At 41.4% G+C, this 18,768-nt stretch overlaps 1 protein-coding gene across 2 annotated transcripts; it reads left to right on the top strand.

Annotated features, from left to right (window-relative positions):
- Nucleotides 1–402: 402 nt before the first annotated feature.
- On the top strand, nt 403–18,543 carry Mrgn1 (Mahogunin ring finger 1). 2 transcript variants are annotated; one of them, XM_074088332.1, is made up of 15 exons: nt 403–644; nt 819–937; nt 1,547–1,818; nt 2,298–2,485; nt 2,933–3,087; nt 4,530–4,664; nt 6,145–6,246; nt 6,918–7,058; nt 7,545–7,664; nt 8,535–8,645; nt 9,602–9,793; nt 11,036–11,144; nt 12,643–12,788; nt 15,090–15,165; nt 16,691–18,543. In XM_074088332.1, exons 1-15 carry the CDS (start codon nt 557–559, stop codon nt 16,801–16,803), a joined length of 2,067 nt encoding a protein of 688 aa, XP_073944433.1. In that variant the 5' UTR covers nt 403–556; the 3' UTR covers nt 16,804–18,543. The 2 variants fall into 2 exon arrangements, 1 of the variants encoding a protein (XP_073944433.1); XR_012451420.1 differs by lacking the exon at nt 12,643–12,788 and having other exon boundaries at nt 16,691–16,705.
- Nucleotides 18,544–18,768: the final 225 nt, after the last annotated feature.

Raw genomic sequence — 18,768 nt, 5'->3', positions numbered from 1 at the left:
CAATGTAAGTAGTCAGGTTAAGTGTTTTTAAACTGTACTCAAACAAACCTGAGTTTGTTCTTGTGAAAATTATGGTACATTTTCTACATTTCAAAACAATACTGCACAAAAATGCTTCAGCATATTTTTTTTTTACTAGCCTACAATAGTGTGTGTCCCACTGCTGGGCAAAGGCCTCAGCGTAATATGATAAAAAGATCTCAAAGAAACAATGGCCTCTCTTTTGCAAAATTATTTCGATAAACAAATACAATTACCACGGACTTCACATCTGTGACAAATACACAAATACAAATACAAAATCATTTATTTGTTCAACACAGGTAATTAAACGCAATTTTACTCGGAACAAAACAAAAAAAAACACCTTAAATCTGTCATTCTATTTCTGTACTGTCAATGTCATCCAGCTGTCCAAATTGTCCAATCCAAAATAAAATTGTTTCCAGTCTTTCTGTTCTGTTCTATTCGCTCGGTCGAGTTCGCGTAATTCTAGACAGGCAAACAAAACAAATACCCCAAATAGTTTTGTGGAAAATCTAATTTGTTGCTAGAAATGGGGGCTTTTGCCAGCAGGCAGAACGCTGGTGTGGAAGAAGCAGACGTAGTATCAAATCATGCATATAAATATCCACCTCGATCAGGTATTGTTGGTGACCTTACAATGTTTATTTAAATATTCTCCTGCATTGTTCTCCTAACTATGCTGCAATTTACCGTTGGAAACCCCTTAAACAGCTCTTGATTCTAGTATTTACGAAAATGGGAAGAATTAGCACAAGTAGCTTAACTTTAAATTGATTTTTGTCCACTTTCAGGCAATTATTTTGGCAGCCACTTCATCATGGGTGGCGAGAGGTTTGACACACCTCAGCCTGAGGCATACCTGTTTGGGGAAAATGCTGACTTGAATTTCTTAGGAAGCAGGCCGACACCTGTAAGTAACATCACATCTGTTTAGCAATATTTATAAACAATGTATTTATTTCAAATAGTGTATTGCTATTACCCAATTATTAGTGTTTTGCAGGTGGTAGGACCTTGTGCAAGGTCCGCCCGGATTGCTACCACCATCTTGCTCGCTAATCCTGCCGTGAAACAGCAGTGCTTGCACTGTTGTGTTTTGGCGTGGAGAGTAAGACAGCCGGTGAAATTACTGGCACTTGAGGTATCCCATCTTATGCCTCTAGGTTGGCAACGCATCTGCAATCCCCCTGGTGTTGCAGGTGTCTATGGGCGGTGGTGATCTCTTATCATCAGGAGACCCACTTGCTCGTTTGCCATCCAGTTGAATAAATAAAAATAAAAAAACCCTCAAATTAGGCTTGTACAGCTCACCAGAGTAGAGGAGACTTGTCAGTCAGATAAACCATAAGTTATTTTAATATCTCAATGTGTTCACTGAATAGTTCCTACATTATTATAAGTTTTTGTTTTATTTTTCATACTTTTTCATCACTTTTTTCCAAAACCATAATGCCCAAACATTATTTAAAATTTTCAGTTAAGTATTCATACAAATTTATTTTTTATTTTATCTTTGCAGTTCCCATATCCTCCACCGCAGTCAAATGAACCAACAAAAACTCTAAAAAGCCTAGTAAATATCCGCAAAGAGTCCCTTAGATTTGTCCGCTGCCCAGAGCCAATGGGCAAGTTTGTAGAAAATAACAAAATTGGAGATGGCATGATCAAACCTGTTGACAACAATGGCAAAGGGACATACTACAACATTGAGTTCACTTTTGACTGTGATGCCAAAATCGCCATCACCATATACTACTTCTGCACCGAAGAAGTCACTCCTACTGGTGTTGTGTAAGTATACATAACAAACAAGTATATAAACAATTTTTACCAAAATATAAATATACTGAGCGGCAAAAAATCTGGCCCTGAAATGTATGCAGAATCGGTAATTTTGTATGAAGGGTGGGCCAAATTTTGTGCCGCAGTACAGATCAGCTGACCAGACAAGTTGATTGCGATAAGACAAAAAACTGTATATTACTCCAAAAATATGTGGACTTCTTGGTCATCCCACTTGTCTAATTAGGAGATGCAAGTCTAATAAAAAACACTTTATTTTAGCTCTAAAAAGCAGACTAAGTTTCAATTAACTGTTTAATAGTTAGTCAATCATAATAGCTTACTATGCCATTCAAAATCTATGGGAAAATCACAGTTTGGCAGCACATAAATAAATACTATGTGAATTGGTGGCATCAGATAGCCAATTATGTACTAAAGTGAAACCTATACTAGCAATACCCAGTCTTAACACCATTGTTTGGCAGCTACTACCCCCGTGACCCAAACTTGACCTCCCAAACGTTCCACTACAAGAAGGGCGCCAACCAGCAGTTCTGCCAGCTGGCACACGTGTTCGACCCGTCGCGTCACAACGAAGAAGAGCTCGCCTTCAGCCCCGACCATGAGGTCATCCCCGTCGCTATCTACTGCTTGGTTGATGAGGGACAGGATGGTAAGGACTAGTAATAAGCTATGGACTGCCAGCTACAAACTTACAGACAAGTATCACATTGAAACAAATAATTAATACTCAAGTTAAGTGCAGTTCTGAAAAAAAGTAAGTTTCCAAGTTCACCTGTCAAACAATACTATTTTTTTAAAGTGTATTTTCATACAGTAACCATGAAAATCAAAAGCTGTAAGAATGAATAGAAAATTTTTCGTTGATATAGAATTATGAAAATTAACAAAAAGTAATATAACAATTATTTTGTTATGTGGTTGTTTGTTGTTGGTAAGTGAGCGTGTTGCAGCAGCCGCCGAGTCGCGTTGCTCCGAAGAGGAAGGGCTACGGATTTGCCCGAAACATGTCCGGCTAAACTCGATTTAAGGCGTGAGTTATGCGGGTCAATATATTTAATATGTGCTGGTATTAATAATTTTTAATTTTATGTGTTAGAAATAAGGCAGTCCCACACGACCATCGGCCTGGTGGAGAAGCACCCTGACGGCGCGTACGTGCTGAAGGCGCTCAAGCAGAAGCTGTTCGTGGACGGGCTCTGCTACCTGCTGCAGGAGATCTACGGCATCGAGAATAAAAACCTCGACTCTAAGGTTAGCCAACCCACTTGATGGAAAGTATATGGCCCTCAAAATGCAGTGGTTAGTAATTTTGTATGTTGAGTGGGCCAAATTTTGTGCCGCTGAATATATAAACTGAGACCCACGGACATAAGGCAATTGCAATAAAAAAAATGTTAATTCTGTAAATAGGCCGCAAAAGGCTCTTTGACATGTCACTTTTTAACCCCACCAGCGCTTTCAGAAATACCATCATTGAAAAACAATTTTTTTAAAGTATTTTTTTTGAAACAAATTAAATTATATAAGTAATTACAAATAAAATAGTACATAAGTATAAATTAATACACTATAAAATTATACATAAAAATTACATTAAATTAATACAGGGATGTATTGGGTCCTTACTTAAAAACAAAACTTATTACATGTTTTTTTTTTATTGGCTCGCGCGGTTTGCGCATCCGCCAATTACTTGATTTACTTACTTAATTTGTATCGATTATTATAAATATTTATGTTAGTCTGTAAGGTATTTATTGTGTGGGCCAAATTGCCCGAAATAAATGAATTTATTATTATTATTAAACATCTTAATTAAATCTATGTTCCTTGGAAGTGTAGAATGCTTCCACCGTCAAAAAAATAGTATGAGATGGCCTATGCACTGCCTACCGTGAGGACTAAAGCTAAGGACACACGGAGCGATGCGGCGCCGCCGCGACGGCACGCGGTCGAATGGATTGAAATTTTGTATCACGACGTACGTAATCCGCCGAGAACGGGCTTACGGTGGCGCTCCTCCGCGCAGACACGCGGCGCACGCACCGCTCCGTGTGATCCTCGTCTAAGGTGGAATGCAACCATGCTAATAATTTCACCGGCTACTTTACCCACAAACTGGAATACAACAGACAGTGTTAACGCTGCTATATGGCCAGTTTAACGAGTAAGATGGTAATAGCTATGACAGCTATCTGTATTCTGCCCCAAATGATACATCCGCCGCTGCTGGCGGCAACCATTGACCTCTGAACCCGTAATGAGGGCTATCGTTTTTTGTCTTTCTAGATGGCGCCACTGTTGCGTGAGGTTTTAAGTGTGGCTTTCAAAGTCTGTTATTACGGGCGTGAAAACAAAGTTTAGATTAAAATCATATTTAATACACCTTAAAAATATAGAGCAACCACAGCGTTGCGTAGTCCCGTTTTATTCGGAAAAAAGGGAGGACAAAAGTTTCCGATAGACAAAACTGTCTCAAAACACAGACATTCATTGCCCCGTAACGCATAATTGCCATAATTAATTTCAGGTAATGTAAAATATTCACAAAATTATTCTAATTATAAATAAACCTACGCGGGCTCACAAAAAACTATGAGATTTGTCATTTCGGCGACCTCACGCTACACTAGCGCCTCTAGCGGCGAATTCATACGCGATAGCCGTAATTGAATGAGCTAACCTGTTGGCAGCCGACGTCGGACACGGAAACGGAGGAGGGCGGTTCGGAGTGCGTGATCTGCATGTGCGACGTGCGCGACACGCTGATCCTGCCGTGCCGACACCTGTGTCTGTGCAACTCGTGCGCAGACTCGCTCCGATACCAGGTAAGGAATACCCTTCCCTTTTCTTCCCCTACCCCTTTTTCAGCTCTCGATGCAAGAGGTGTGTTATAAGTTTGATGGACCCAAGTGCCGTGGCAGACAAAATAATATTAATTATATTAAGTGTCTTTCGGCGTGTCTGCGCGACCATGTAACCATAGATATAAATACTTTAATAGACACTGTATAGAAGAATATTATTTTGTCTGTCACGGCACATGTCTGGCACGCTCAATGTCTGTAGGTATAAATAAAAGGACCTTTAAAGGGGTGGACCAATTTGAATGCGGTTTTTTATTCCAAATCAGGTTTTCTAGCGATGGTTCTTAGATTTTTTATCAAAATCGGTTTAGCCGAGATATTGAACTTTGAAGTGACAAAGTCGGGGTTTTCCAACTTTTTGTTGGTTAGGTTATTAGCTTTGTTTCATAAACATCGGTTCAGCCGTTCTTGAGATATTGAACATTGAAATGATAAGGTCGAAGGGTTTCAACTTGTGTTCGTTTATGTTTATTATCTTACAGCAAAGACCCTCTTCCCTTCCCTTCCCTCTTCCAACTTGTTCCGTTTGGATGTCCGTCCGCGTTCCGTCTTTATAAATACCTAGATTGTATTTTACAAATAAACGTTTTCGTTTGTTATGAAAACATCATATACCTACTCCTGCTAGTAGGTGATGAATTACTTGTCCGGTGTTACGATAGTAAGACGGCTTTCACGGATTAGCTATTTTTTGAACTTGGTTTTAACTGCTTATCCAGTGTTATGTAGTGTCTAAATCCATGAAACTGCCAACCCTAACCCAGGTTTAACAATGTATTTTGCCCTGGCCCGTGCAAGTGGCCCTAGCAGCCTTATCACACTGACGGTTTGTGGGCGAGTTAAAAGCAAAGCAGCGAAATCGTTGAGCGCTCGCCTCGTTTTCAACTCTCCTGCAAGTAGTTAGCCAGTCTGATAAGGGCCGCCACATGCATTCGGAATTTCGATTCGGAATACATACAAACGGTTACCTGTCGTTTCGCCGAGTTTAATTACGCAGATTTTCGTTTCGCAGACAACTATAAGCAGATTTTTCTTTTGGGCAAGCAACGTTTGGTATAATTTTGTGACTCCTTACTGACGCATAAGCCAATTGAATGTCTACTAAAGGTTGAGTTACGAAACGTTAGTCTGCGAAACAATACATCTGCGTACAAAACCATCGGCGTACCGCTACTCGGCGAAACGTGATCTGCCAATCAATAATCTGCGTAAAAATTGTCGGCGAATCATTAGGTAAATACAAACAGTAGTTTTCCGTCCCAAGTTTTTTCCGATTCGGAATTCCGTATGGTGGCCTGTAGGTACGTACAGAATTGAAATAAACATATGTAGGTATGTGTGTGTGATGTATTTACGGAATTCCGAATCAAAATTCCGAACCGGAATTCCGAATATGTGTGGCGGCCCTAAGAGGGTATGTAGCGTAATACTGTTCGCTCAGGCCAACAACTGCCCGATCTGCCGCGCGCCGTTCCGCGCGCTGCTGCAGATCCGCGCGCTTCAGAAGGCCTCCACGCAGCCGCCCGCCTCCAGCCCGCCGCTCGTGAGTACACCACCCCCCCCTGGCCATGTACAGTCGAGTTCATAAACTTGTGAGCAAGTTTGTGATCAAAAATATCTGAACACGCTTTTATGCCGTTAACAATAGAGTCGTGTTCAGATATTTTTGATCAAATGTTTATGAATTCTACTGTACTACGAACTGCGATATGCGATTCGTTTCCTGCCGCCCCGCTGACGCTAATATTATTTAATATGAGAGTGAGAGGGACGCTATGATACATACTTCAATTTTCGAATTTCTTAGTAGCCCTCTTGTATTGATGCGCACATAGATAATTCACTTGAAACTGTTAATATATTAACGACATAGTGCGGAATTGGACTATATTCCCCTTATGTATCGTTTAATCAATTAATAATTATTGCTTATTTTCACACACAAAATCAACGCAACTGTTCTTTGTACTTGACGGGACGTCGTGAAGAAATAAAATGACTTTATATTTATGCAGTGCCATTAACTACGCATTATATCAGTAAATTACTTTTTTAATGACAAATTATAAAGACCTTCTGTTAAGTCTATTTTTTTTGCGAAATATAACTGTTTAACTTGTAAAAGGGTTCGACGAGTAAGTACTTAATAGAAGGAAATCATCACATTATAATTTTTGCAAGAATCATCGAGCAATGTGTGTGTGTGTGTCACAGGGCAGCATGGAAAACATCCCGCCGGGCTACGAGCCGGTGTCGCTGATGGAGGCGCTGAACGGGCCGAGCGGCCGCGCGCCGCCGCCCGCCGCCCCCGTCGCGCCCGCCATCGCCAGCCCCGACACCGACACCGCCAGCCAGGTACCGCACACACCAGGTGTCGCATTAACAGCCAGGTGCCGCACTTACAACCAGGTGCTGCACTAACAGCCAGGTGCCACACTTACCGCGATGTATCACACTTACGGCTACGTGACGCACTTACAGCCAGATGCCGCACTTACAGCCGGGTACCGCATTAACGGCCAGAGATTGTCTAACGGCAAGGTGCCGCCCTTATAGTCAAGTACCGCACTAACTACCAGTTGTCGCACTAACGGCCAGGTGTCGCACTTACAGACAGGGACTGCTCTAACGGCTAGGTCATGGGGGCACGACCCCCCCTGGGCCCTGGGCTGGGTCTAGGACAAACAGTAGATTTTTTTAAATCCTTGATTTTAATAAAATTCATGTTTCAATCTTTTATTCACAAAAATATATATTTTGGCTATATGACCTCCCCCTAGCTATTAAGGTGGAACCCTTGAACTAACCTGTAACAGGATCCTTAATGTTGACGTTTCGCAGGCGGCAGAGACCCTGAATCGCTGCAACCTGGAGCGCAGCTCGTCGACCAGCCTCGGCAGCGCCGGCAGCCGCCGCGCCGCGCCCGCGCCCGCGCCCGCCGCGCCCGCCCGCGCGCCAGAGGTGACTGACCACCGACCCCCACTGCCTACGGCCCACCCCGAAAACTATAGTCTAACACCAAGACATACTTTGGCTAAGTCTCCAACTGGCAGTATCTCAAGATAAACATGAAAACATAAGAACACGCCCAAGATGGGGTTCCGTAGCCATTACGAAAAAATCAAATAATATTTTTCTAATGTTTTCGTATTGTGTAATGTTTTAAACCTTAGGCTGCTATTTACTCTTAAACTAAAAGTTTATTCTCAAGGAATCTTAGCCGTTAAATTTTTCTTCTCAACAGTTTAAATTATAAAGAGGGGGAACGCTCGATTTTAATGAAAATTTGCATTTGAAGTTGAATACACATTCTGCCTTTCTTGTTTTAGCGACCCTCCATGGGATCGTGGATGCCCCATAATAATAATATAATAATAATATTCTTTTATTTCGGAGATTATCCATATCAAGTTAGTAACAATGAGAAACCTTATCGCCTATGTTACTACGAACAAATATACACATCAACAAATATACAAACTACACTTACACACTACCTAACTGGCAAATGCCTAGAGCTCCATCTCCGTACGAATGGGCCACCCACTCTATTTGCGACAGTCGCCAAGAGGGTGTTAGCGCTGCCGCGCACAAGCTGTAGCATCGATGCTACGCGCTTACGCATAATAGCGTGAAAATCGTCGGTTCGCGCCTCCGCGAACATCCCTGAGGCGCTGCAATGGCGCGGCAACCCCAACAGCATCCTGAAAGCTGAGAGCTTTGTCGCTAAGTCTTGTACACATTCTGTTTTTTCGCTTCCGGAATCCACTTTTTGGTTTCCTTTTGGCAGCACAAACTGAACAGTGAGTGACTTAAATATTGTTGTCTCAGTTCCGCATGTCGGTGTTGCTGGCGCGAGAGCAGGACGGGCGTCGCGAGCGTGCCGCCAGCCCGCTGCTCCGCGGGCCGGCCCTGTTTACTAGACCCGACAGCGTCACCAAGGTAACATGACGAAACTTTCCATAAATGTTATTGTACAGTCAAAGTCAAAGTTTAAATATCTTTATTCAATTTAGGCTATAACAAGCACTTATGAATGTCAAAAAAATCTACCACCGGTTCGGAAAAACCTCTGCTGAGAAGATTCCGGCAAGAAACTCAACGAGGTATATTCAGTGGTGTGTAATAGGTACCATCGAACAAACTGAATCCCAAATCAGGGTGGAACCTTTGTGCCACTAATTACATGTTGACATCCCATACTTTTGACAAGGAAATTGTAGTGAAATTGATTATTAATGATGATTATTAAAAGGTTCCACCCTGGTATGTACATGAATCAGTTTGTAACTTGTACAAGCTTTTTTGTGACTGTTACATTGTCATTTAATCTACAAACCTACCTATTCGCACTAAACTTTAAACCCATCCGAACTGGACGGGGGGGAGTGGATGAAAGTCAACTTGCAAAATTATAAATAACTGCTTACATACGAGTAGAAACTTTGTAAGTCAAGTTAAATGATTTTTATTAAATTCAATTTTGACTGATAATTTTTTCGACTCCTCGCCACCGATTAAAAAGCATCGTTTTAGTGTGTTCTATGCGTATCGTCGATTTTAATAGCACTTTTTATTAACTTTAAAACATTCGTATAAAGTTTACAAATAGTTGGTTATACTATGCCAGATGTTTGGAATTATATCATACAATATAATGACTCTTAGGGGCTGTTTCACCATCCATTGATTAGTGTTAACAGCCCCTTAGAATGCAATGAATTTTAGAAATTATAATAAAATCTTTATACAGTACAACTAGAATGTTAATTTCGTTCGAGACTCGTCGATTTTCTTCGTTTTCCTGAAGATTCAAATTAGAAAGAAGCGATTTTTTGTTTCGAGTTCCGAAGTACATTAGCAAACTACACAGTTTACGTGTACATTCCTGTTCGCAGTCGTCACTCAGTCTGGAGTACCCTCCGGAAGCGGTGTCTTTACACGAGCCGTCGGGCTCCGAGGACGAGGGCGCGGACGAGCTGACGGCGGCCGGCGCGGCGCCCGAGCCCGCGGAGCCCGAGCCCGAGCCCGACAGCGACTGCGAGCGCCTCTCGCCGCTGCTCACGCAGGCGACACTGCCTTCCAATGGGGTAAAACTACGACGCACAGTGCGGTTAGCCGCGCGGTTTTAACGCACCCTTAATGGATGGCGCGCGAAAACCGCGCGGCTAACCGCATAATTACCATGTGCGCTCTTGTACTAGAGGAGTTTTAGGTCGGCCACAAACCTACTGATTCTGTACTGATTCTTTTCTACTTCTTAAGAATTCATCATCAACTTTTCTTGTTGTAATCTGGAAACAAAAAAAAATAACCGTGAAATTTTAACTTTATTATTGAAGCAATTAGATTCAAATTACATCGATGAAGCTCACGCAACATTTTCTTGCCTCTTGCGCTAGGCGCGCACGTATGACATTTGTCCAAGGTGAGTTGGTCTCTGTCTCTGTCTTTACGATGAGAAAAACAGAGGTCCGACTGTCACTGTGACTAAATCTCCGTGTATGTGTGTTCGTGTATGTTTATTTTTGCTGATTTGGGACCATTTCGTGACGTACAACTTTCTTAAATTTTTAATATCTTTTTGTTATGCTACGCTACTTTGTCACGAATAAATGATTTCTATTCTATTCTATTATATTCTATTCTATTCATCCGTACGCACCTAGTCTTAGGCTACGTACAGTGGCGGAATGAAAAGGTTGAGCAGTTTTCAAATAAATTCATCTGTACACGTTGTAAGAAGCACATGTTTTGCAGGTGGTAGGACCTTGTGCAAGGTCCGCCCGGATTGCAACCACCATCTTGCTCGCTAATCCTGCCGTGAAGCAGCAGTGCTTGCACTGTTTGTTTCGGCGTGGAGAGTAAGACAGCCGGTGAAATTACTGGCACGTGAGGTATCCCATCTTAGGCCTCTAGGTTGGCAACGCGTCTGCAATACCCCTGGTGTTGCAGATGTTTATGGGCGGTGGTGATCTCTTACCATCAGGAGACCCATTTGCTCGTTGCCATCCAGTCAAATAATAAAAAAAAAAAAAAAAAAAAATGTTACCTTTTTTAATGACATTATGACGGAATTATGTCATACTCGGTCGATAAAGCAGATAACTTATATTGAGCAAGCAAGTAAGGCGGTCAATCTTTTCATTCCGCGACTGTACACTATGTGGCTAACCGCGCGGTTAACCGCACAGTGCTAATGTAGCCTTACTATTAATTATTTTTAAAGGATAAGTTCGCCTTTGTACATCTCTTTGTCTTGTTAACTGTGATTTTGTATTTTATGTACAATAAAGAGTTAAACAATACAATAGTGTGGTTGTAATGTCCAGTTGGTGAAGGGGGCGGGGCCGGGGGCGGGGGTGGGGCCGGCGGGCGGGGCGGCGCTCGCGCACATCGACGACGCCGACGCAGACCTCGCCACGCACTCACCACGCAACTGTATGTATACACACGCACACATGTTTAACTTACTCGCCATGGGTCTGCAGCGAAACCTTTATGTAATAGATAAATGTGCCGTCTCTGCTTATTCGAACAAAACAAACCGAGACGGCAATACAGATAACTGTCACATAAAATATAACAAAGAGTAGTGAAGCAGGCCTTTATTGTATCAAACGAGCAATTGCCCTCTGTAAAATAATTATAATTTGTCCATCAATCAGATTACCGTAAACTATAAATATAAAGCACGACAAAGTTCGATAGTGGGAGCCCGTGATGTCATACCGACATGGAAATACCGACCCTGTGTTTTGTGTAGACGCCCATAGAAACTGACATGAGCTTCTATGGGCGTGTACACGAAAAACAGGGTCGGTATTATCCGGGCCGGGAAAGAGTGTCACCCATGTAACTGACGGACTAATATATATTTTGGAATCTTATCTATTCATTTTTGTATACATGTTTAAGAGTGTATGCCATGATAATCTCGCAAAAGGCTCTAGCGGTTTTGGCGACAATCAAGCATTCGGGGTTTTTGGTCTATGAATCAATCTACCAGGGACTTGAATTCGGTAAAATGTTTGAGATAGATATTTAATTTTGAATGTGTAGCATTTGCTGAGTAATCGAGCTACATGACACCTCTGTCCGGTTCTGAAGTGTGCCGTCTGAAATGCTAAAATGTGAACATTTTTGAACAGTCATCTCAATAAATTGCTTTGCCAATAAAAACAATAATCGTTGGCTTTAGTTAGTAAGCAATCAAGGTTCTTTGATACATATTGTGGATTCTGTTTTTGTCATCCGCTTGTTACAGCGAGTACCCATTACATATACACATTCATATTTCTATAAGGCTTTGATTACACAGGCGCCTTAGTATATAAAAGACTTACAATAACTTCATTGCTCATTGTTGAAATTATAGCCCCGATAAAGCTAATGTTTGAAGAACTTTTTAAATGGTTTCTGTGATAGCGATATAGTACCTAGTAGATTGGCAACGCGAGAAAAAAATCGATATGTTAGGGCGAGACAGATAGACAAGAAGTTTTAGTTGGAAAACGTTTAAGATATGACAAGGAATAGACATTTTAGTCTGAGAATAAAACGAATTTAAGAATCCATGAGTGCGTCAGTGTCTCTGGACACTTATTGCTTTTGGGGTTTGGGACCGAAACATCGATCTAGCTAGCTAATTTGACTGATAAAACGCGTTTTATGTAGCGCCATCTTTGGACTAATGTCTGAAACTATCTCAAAAGACACAAAACTGTCGTTAGATCAAGCAATTTATTTTTAAATGACCATAGCGTGTCTCAGTAGAAGCCAAAGAGATTTGTTCCTGGCCAGTCAAAAGACAGCAGCAATGTAATTCATCGTCATCTTGCATCATGGCCTATGTAAGTCCTACTGCTGGTCTGGGCCTTCTTGCCGAATAAAGAGGTCATGAGGTCAGGTATAGAGTAAACAGTTGGTGATGGTGCAGCGAGCTCGGCGGGGTCGGCGGGGTCGGCGGGGTCGGCGGGGTCGGCGGGGTCGGCGGGGTCGCCGGCGCCGGCCGAGGACTCGGACTATTTCACGCCGGAAGACACCGCCACCACCATCCTCACCGCGCCCGCGCGCAGTGTCGCCGTAAGTCTGGGGAGTCGCCGCGGCTGCTGGGGCTGGGGCCCTCAACACATACCAATTTGTCCATGTAGTCAAAAGTCGAAATCCATATATGTAAAAGAAAGCACCGCTATAAACTTGGCGGGAAGATAATATATTAAGGGGCTGTTTCACCATCCATTGATAAGTGTTAACTGACGGTTAAATGTGATGCCGTCTCCGTCTATTCGAACAAAACAAACAGAGACGGCATCACATTTAACCGTCAGTTAACACTAATCAATGAATGGTGAAACAGCCCCTAAATCAAATGTTGTAGCACGGGTAAAAAAAGTCAAAAGCTAATTTTTGTGAGCAAAAGTTCATTAAAACCACAGAAGTTAGATCCTGAAAACTCCTGTCTCTAATAAATACAATAGAATTATGTTCTTTATATAACGCCACAAATCAATACAGTGAGTCAACAAAAAAAGATGCATAAAAGCGATCTCTTCCATAAAACTAAGCTGTTTAGATACAGAAACTAGCAGTAGGTGCGATTGTGTTTGGAAAATTTGTGATGAGGACCTCAGGCAGCGCTTGCGCCGGTATCGCTCATGGTCGTGACGTCACGTCATCCAGACTACATTTTGGTTGTTTTGTTCGTTGTGCCATAATTTGCGCATTCATTATTCACGTAATTCGTCATTTGTTTTGTGTTGATATTTTTGGTGTCTTTTGTTTTTCTATCATTCATTTTTTTGCGTTTCATTATTGCTTTTTATTGGGTCTGTGTTAGCTAATAATATGTGTTTTAATGTGCTTTAGTGGTTTATTACACTTATTTTTGTTTTTGCACTATTCAATAAACGGTGGTAACCTTGGCATATACAATACACAGTGCAGGTTAAATGTGTGTTGTTTTATCTGTAACGGTAGAATATTTTGTAAATTTTCTTATGTAGGTAAGTATATATATGCCATAGCTATCATAATTACTGCACAGCTTACGTTACTTGTCAGAATTAGCAGATTATTTTAGATGGTTGAATCCTGAGGGAGGGAGATCCTGGAATTCCCCGTGTGGTGTCGTGTAAGAATTGCACCGCTCCATTTCTTCCGTGGATGTCGTAAGAGGCGACAAAGGATGTACCTAGGTTAAGATATACCTTAGGTGACAGGCTAGCAACCCAAAAAAAACACGGTGCGCATACGATGCGTCACTGCGATTCCGTACCGTCACCGGTTTGGCCGCACACTTGTACGTTTTCAAATGTTAGTGGAATAGAAGAAAAATTGCCGCCCTAATTAAAGTAATAAGGTTATTATGGCAAAAAAGAGAAAAGGAGCGTGATTGGTACTAATAATAACATATCAGACGGTTATGATGTTGTAATGAAATCTCGTCTCTTTGCCTTAAGTTAGTTCTCACAACTATAGTCTAAACCCCTGTTTCACCATCCATTGATTAAATTTATTTGACGGATAAATGTGATCCCGTCTCTGTTTGTTTTGTTCGAATAGACGGAGACAGCATCACATTTATCCGTCAGTTAAAGTTAATAATTGGGTGGTGAAACAGCCCCTAAATGTTTATTTGTAGTTTTGTAGCTAGACGCAGAATTGGTCCACAGCTCTGTTTAATTTATCATAATAATATGGAAGTTAAATCCCCGACGTTGTATATATGCCTAGGAATTTCGTGATCTGGCGGATTTTACGACATATATACAATTTTGAACATAAAACTACCGTGAGACTCACTCAAATTAAATGATATTGTAACGGATAACTCACGTCTTAAGCCGAGTTTAGCTCGACATGTTTCGGGCTATTTCTTAGCCCTTCTTCTCAGGAGCACACGAACGCGACTCGGTGGCTGCCGCAACACGCACACACCTGCTGCCTGCTGCTGCTGAGTGTGCGTGTTGCGGCAGCCACCGAGTCGCGTTCGCGTGCTCCTGAGAAGAAGGGCTACGAAATAGCCCGAAACATGTCGAGCTAAACTCGGCTTAAGACGTGAGTTATCCGTTACAATATCATTTAATACATATATAAAATGTCGGGGATTTAAGTTCCATATTATTATGAAATTAAACAGAGCTGAAGGGCGGTTTTTACAACCATATACAACCTGCGGAACGTTAGTGTAGCGCTGACCGTTACTTCAGCGCATGTGACAGTCGCGCCAATCAGCGCTTACACTGGCCTACCCCGTGCGTCGCTCAGTCCCCCTCGTTACCTAAGTTTACTTCTACACTTAAGTGCCGTGAGCTGTATGACATACCTACAGATACAGTTTACATTGTTTGGTTACATCTGACTGTAGTGGTGTTGTAATGCCAGGAGCCGATGAGCAACGGGCTCAGCGACGGCGCGCCGCCTCGCTGGGTGCTGCCGCATCGCGTCACCTCGCTGCCCGGTTAGTGCTCATTGTGATAGATGTCTTAGGTGAACATACCTACCTATGAGTGATGTTAATGAGGGCTATCGTTTTTTGTCTCACTAGATGGCGCACTGTTGCGTGAGGTTTTTAAGTATGGCTTTCAAAGTCTGTTATTACGGGCGTGAAAACAAAGTTTAGATTAAAATCATATTTAATACACCTTAAAACCGTATCATAAAAATATCGAGCATGCCACAGTGTTGCATAGTCCCCGTTTTGTTCGGAAAAAGGGAGGACAAAAGGTTTCCGATAGACAAAACTGTCTCAAAACACAGACGTTCATTGCCCGGAACGCATATTTGCCATAATCAATTTCAGACATTGCAAAATATTCAAAAATTATTCTAATTATAAATAAGCCGCGTTGCTCACTCAAAAACTATGAGATTTGACATTTCGGAGACCTCACGCTACACTAGCGCCTCTAGTGGCGAATTCATTCGCGATAGCCCTCATTGGACCCTTATGTTTTCTGTCAGTCTGTCAATCAGTCATTACTCTTTTGGGTAAAGATCAGGGGTCGGCAACCTTTCGGCAGACATGGGCCACATAGTGAAAAAAATAGATAAAGGCGGGCCGCACTTGTAAGATCATTTTGTGCCTAATAGATATCTACCTAAATACCTAATGTAGGTACATAGGTTATAGAAGTGATATTACGAAACAGTCGCGGGCCGCATGCCGCGCGTTGCCGACCCCTGGTAAAGATCATCGTCATTCGTTATGAAATCACGCCAATCGTCAATAATTACGGGTGCATTGTGACCAATGGCGTGCATTGAGTAACTAGCGCTGTCTATCCTGAAATTGACCCAATGGACGCCTATGGCTGTGCCAATGGACCGCTTAAGCCCAATTTACACGCGAACAGAGCGGACTCATCAATTACTTAGTTTAACGTACCTACAACGATCGGCTGCATGAAAGTACTTGCACTGGACCTGTATGAAGTTGGTCGATATAGTTAAACTAAGCCATTAATGAGCCCGCTCTGCTCGTGGTGGAAACCGGGCTTTACAATGAGGGCTATCGCGTATGAATTCGCCGCTAGAGGCGCTAGTGTAGCGTGAGGTCTCCGAAATGTCAAATCTCATAGTTTTTGGGTGAGCAACGCGGGCTTATTTATAATTAGAATAATTTTGTGAATATTTTGCAATATCTGAAATTGATTATGGCAAATATGCGTTCCGGGGCAATGAACGTCTGTGTTTTGAGACAGTTTTGTCTTTCGGAAACCTTTGTCCTCCCTTTTTTCCGAACAAAACGGGGACTATGCAACACTGTGGCATGCTCGATATTTTTATGGTACGGTTTTAAGGTGTATTAAATATGATTTTAATCTAAACTTTGTTTTCACGCCCGTAATAACAGACTTTGAAAGCCATACTTAAAAACCTCACGCGACAGTGCGCCATCTAGTGAGACAAAAAACGATAGCCCTCATTGCCAGCCACCAAACACCTGCATGAAGTGGCATTTATTGTACTTGTCGTATCGACAGGAACTCCGCTGTCACAGGCCAGCGTGCGTTCGTCGGGGGACTCGTACAGCTCCACGTCCTCCACGCGGCAGCTCCTGGCCGCCGCCGCCATGCCGACAGACACCGCCTGTTAGGAGGAAACTCTACCCAAGAGACGGCTCATTTTTTACAAAACAATGTTTCTTTATTAATCTGAAAGTCCACTGCTACACGTACTCTGAAAACTTCTACTTCAATCGCAAAACGTAGTAGGAGCTTGATTCTGAGTATCAAAACAACACTGTATTTTAACAATCCGAAAAAATATGGCAGTACACAAAAAAAAATCTTTCAAATATATAATTTAGGCATTAGGTAAATAAATAAAATTGATAAATTAAGTATTATATTTGTACCATATACGTATAGTAAGTATTAATAAAGTTTAGATTAATATATATCTTAGAATTAGTTATATCGACGGGTCTCTGACTAAACCTCTCTCGTACCTACTGAAATTCTATGAAATTGGAATATCGAAGTAATTTAAGATATATAAAATGGTTATTCGAAGTTCTTAAAATTTTATTGAGATTGAGTCAGTGACTTGACAATGTTAAAAGATTTGTCCGCCATCAGTGTAAGTTATTCTTGTCAAATGATTTGAAAAATCAAACATTGACAATACAGTCTTTGTGTTAGTTCTTTTATTTTATTGGTAAATGGATGTAAACATTTAGAACAACCAGGCTCAATGCACTAGACTTGCTATACCACATTTAATTTTTGCTTGAAATGTCTATGTACCTAATAATTTTGCAGGTAATATATGTATAAGATTTATCATAATTAGGCATATAAAGATATCAGACTGACAAAAACACATTCCTTGACTTTGGTTGAATCTCTATTTTAGTTTTGCTAAGCTGCTAACACATTAACCCTGACAAAAATACGAGCATAACACTTTTATTTCACCGATCCCATAGTGTCATCGAAAATTGATTTTACAGGCCAAGTACTTGTATTTCATTCAAAACACGAAGATAGGTATTTAGTGAAATACAAGTAGCAAGTGTTGATGATGTACATGTGAGAAATACGGTATTTGACAACTTAAATTTGCCATGTCTTAACCTGTCCTCTCCCAGAGGCACAAATTTGTGCCCAAATTCCTTTGATCCTGTTATCCTGGGAGATGACAGATTAATATTATTATGAAAATATAGATATACAGACAGTGTTTAGCGAAGAGAAAACTTAAATCAGTTGAAAAATGGATTGTGATTTTTTTGAAATCTATATGCCTGTCTCTTTCTCAAACGCTTTTCTCTATGCAGCAAGTATGGCGCTACTTGCATGTCACGTCACACGCGAGTATCTCTTTCTCTTTCTAATTGTTTCTTTATTCGATAACAGGCATTGTGTAGTTTTAATTTATAAAACATATACAAAATAGTCAAATACCATATTGATGAGCAAATGAAAGTGATGCCACGCATTGCTTCCAAAATTACCTTCTTGTGAAACAATAGTATTTTATGCAACTGTATCGTAATAGGGGTCCTTAAAACACGAGTGTGGGTTTATAGGGTCACATGAGTGTTATACGGCCTAATTACGTACAGTTGCATACAATACTTTATCTATATCCATATATTAAATCCTCTATCATGTGTTCAAGAACCATTGAGAATGACCTGCATTAATGAGAACTAGGTAGGTACCCGCCCGCGACGACCTGCTGCTGCACGTGGTCGCCCCATGCTGTAATGATGTATGACATCTCATTACGATACAGATTTCTGTATCGTAATGACTATTACGATACAGCCATGTTCATAGCAGAATCCAATGTCTTAATGCTGGTCATTGCCTATGGTTTTTGAACGCATAATTGATTTACTATATGGTGTAGATGTTATTTTATGAGTGTACCATATAGTAAATCCTCCATTATACATTCAAAAACCATAGATAATGACAAGCATTACGACATTGGATTCTATTATTTCATACATCATTACAGCTCTGGGCGCCGCGCACGAACAGCAGCAGGTCGTCGCGCGCGCAGCTCGTGGGGCAGACATACCTACCTAGTTAGAGATAATGCAGGTCAT

This window comes from Choristoneura fumiferana, chromosome 5 (assembly GCF_025370935.1).
Source record: "Choristoneura fumiferana chromosome 5, NRCan_CFum_1, whole genome shotgun sequence".
NCBI lineage: Eukaryota > Metazoa > Arthropoda > Insecta > Lepidoptera > Tortricidae > Choristoneura > Choristoneura fumiferana.
Note: the sequence above shows the minus strand (reverse complement) of the source record. Positions and strands in the feature narration are given on the sequence as shown.

Excerpts from the sequence above, each read along its gene's own strand:
- Mrgn1 (XM_074088332.1), top strand. The coding sequence starts at position 557 with ATGGGGGCTTTTGCCAGCAGGCAGAACGCTGGTGTGGAAGAAGCAGAC. Across the intron at positions 938-1,546 it reads TAGGAAGCAGGCCGACACCT|TTCCCATATCCTCCACCGCA; the intron begins GTAAGTAACATC and ends TTATCTTTGCAG. Across the intron at positions 4,665-6,144 it reads CAGACTCGCTCCGATACCAG|GCCAACAACTGCCCGATCTG; the intron begins GTAAGGAATACC and ends CTGTTCGCTCAG.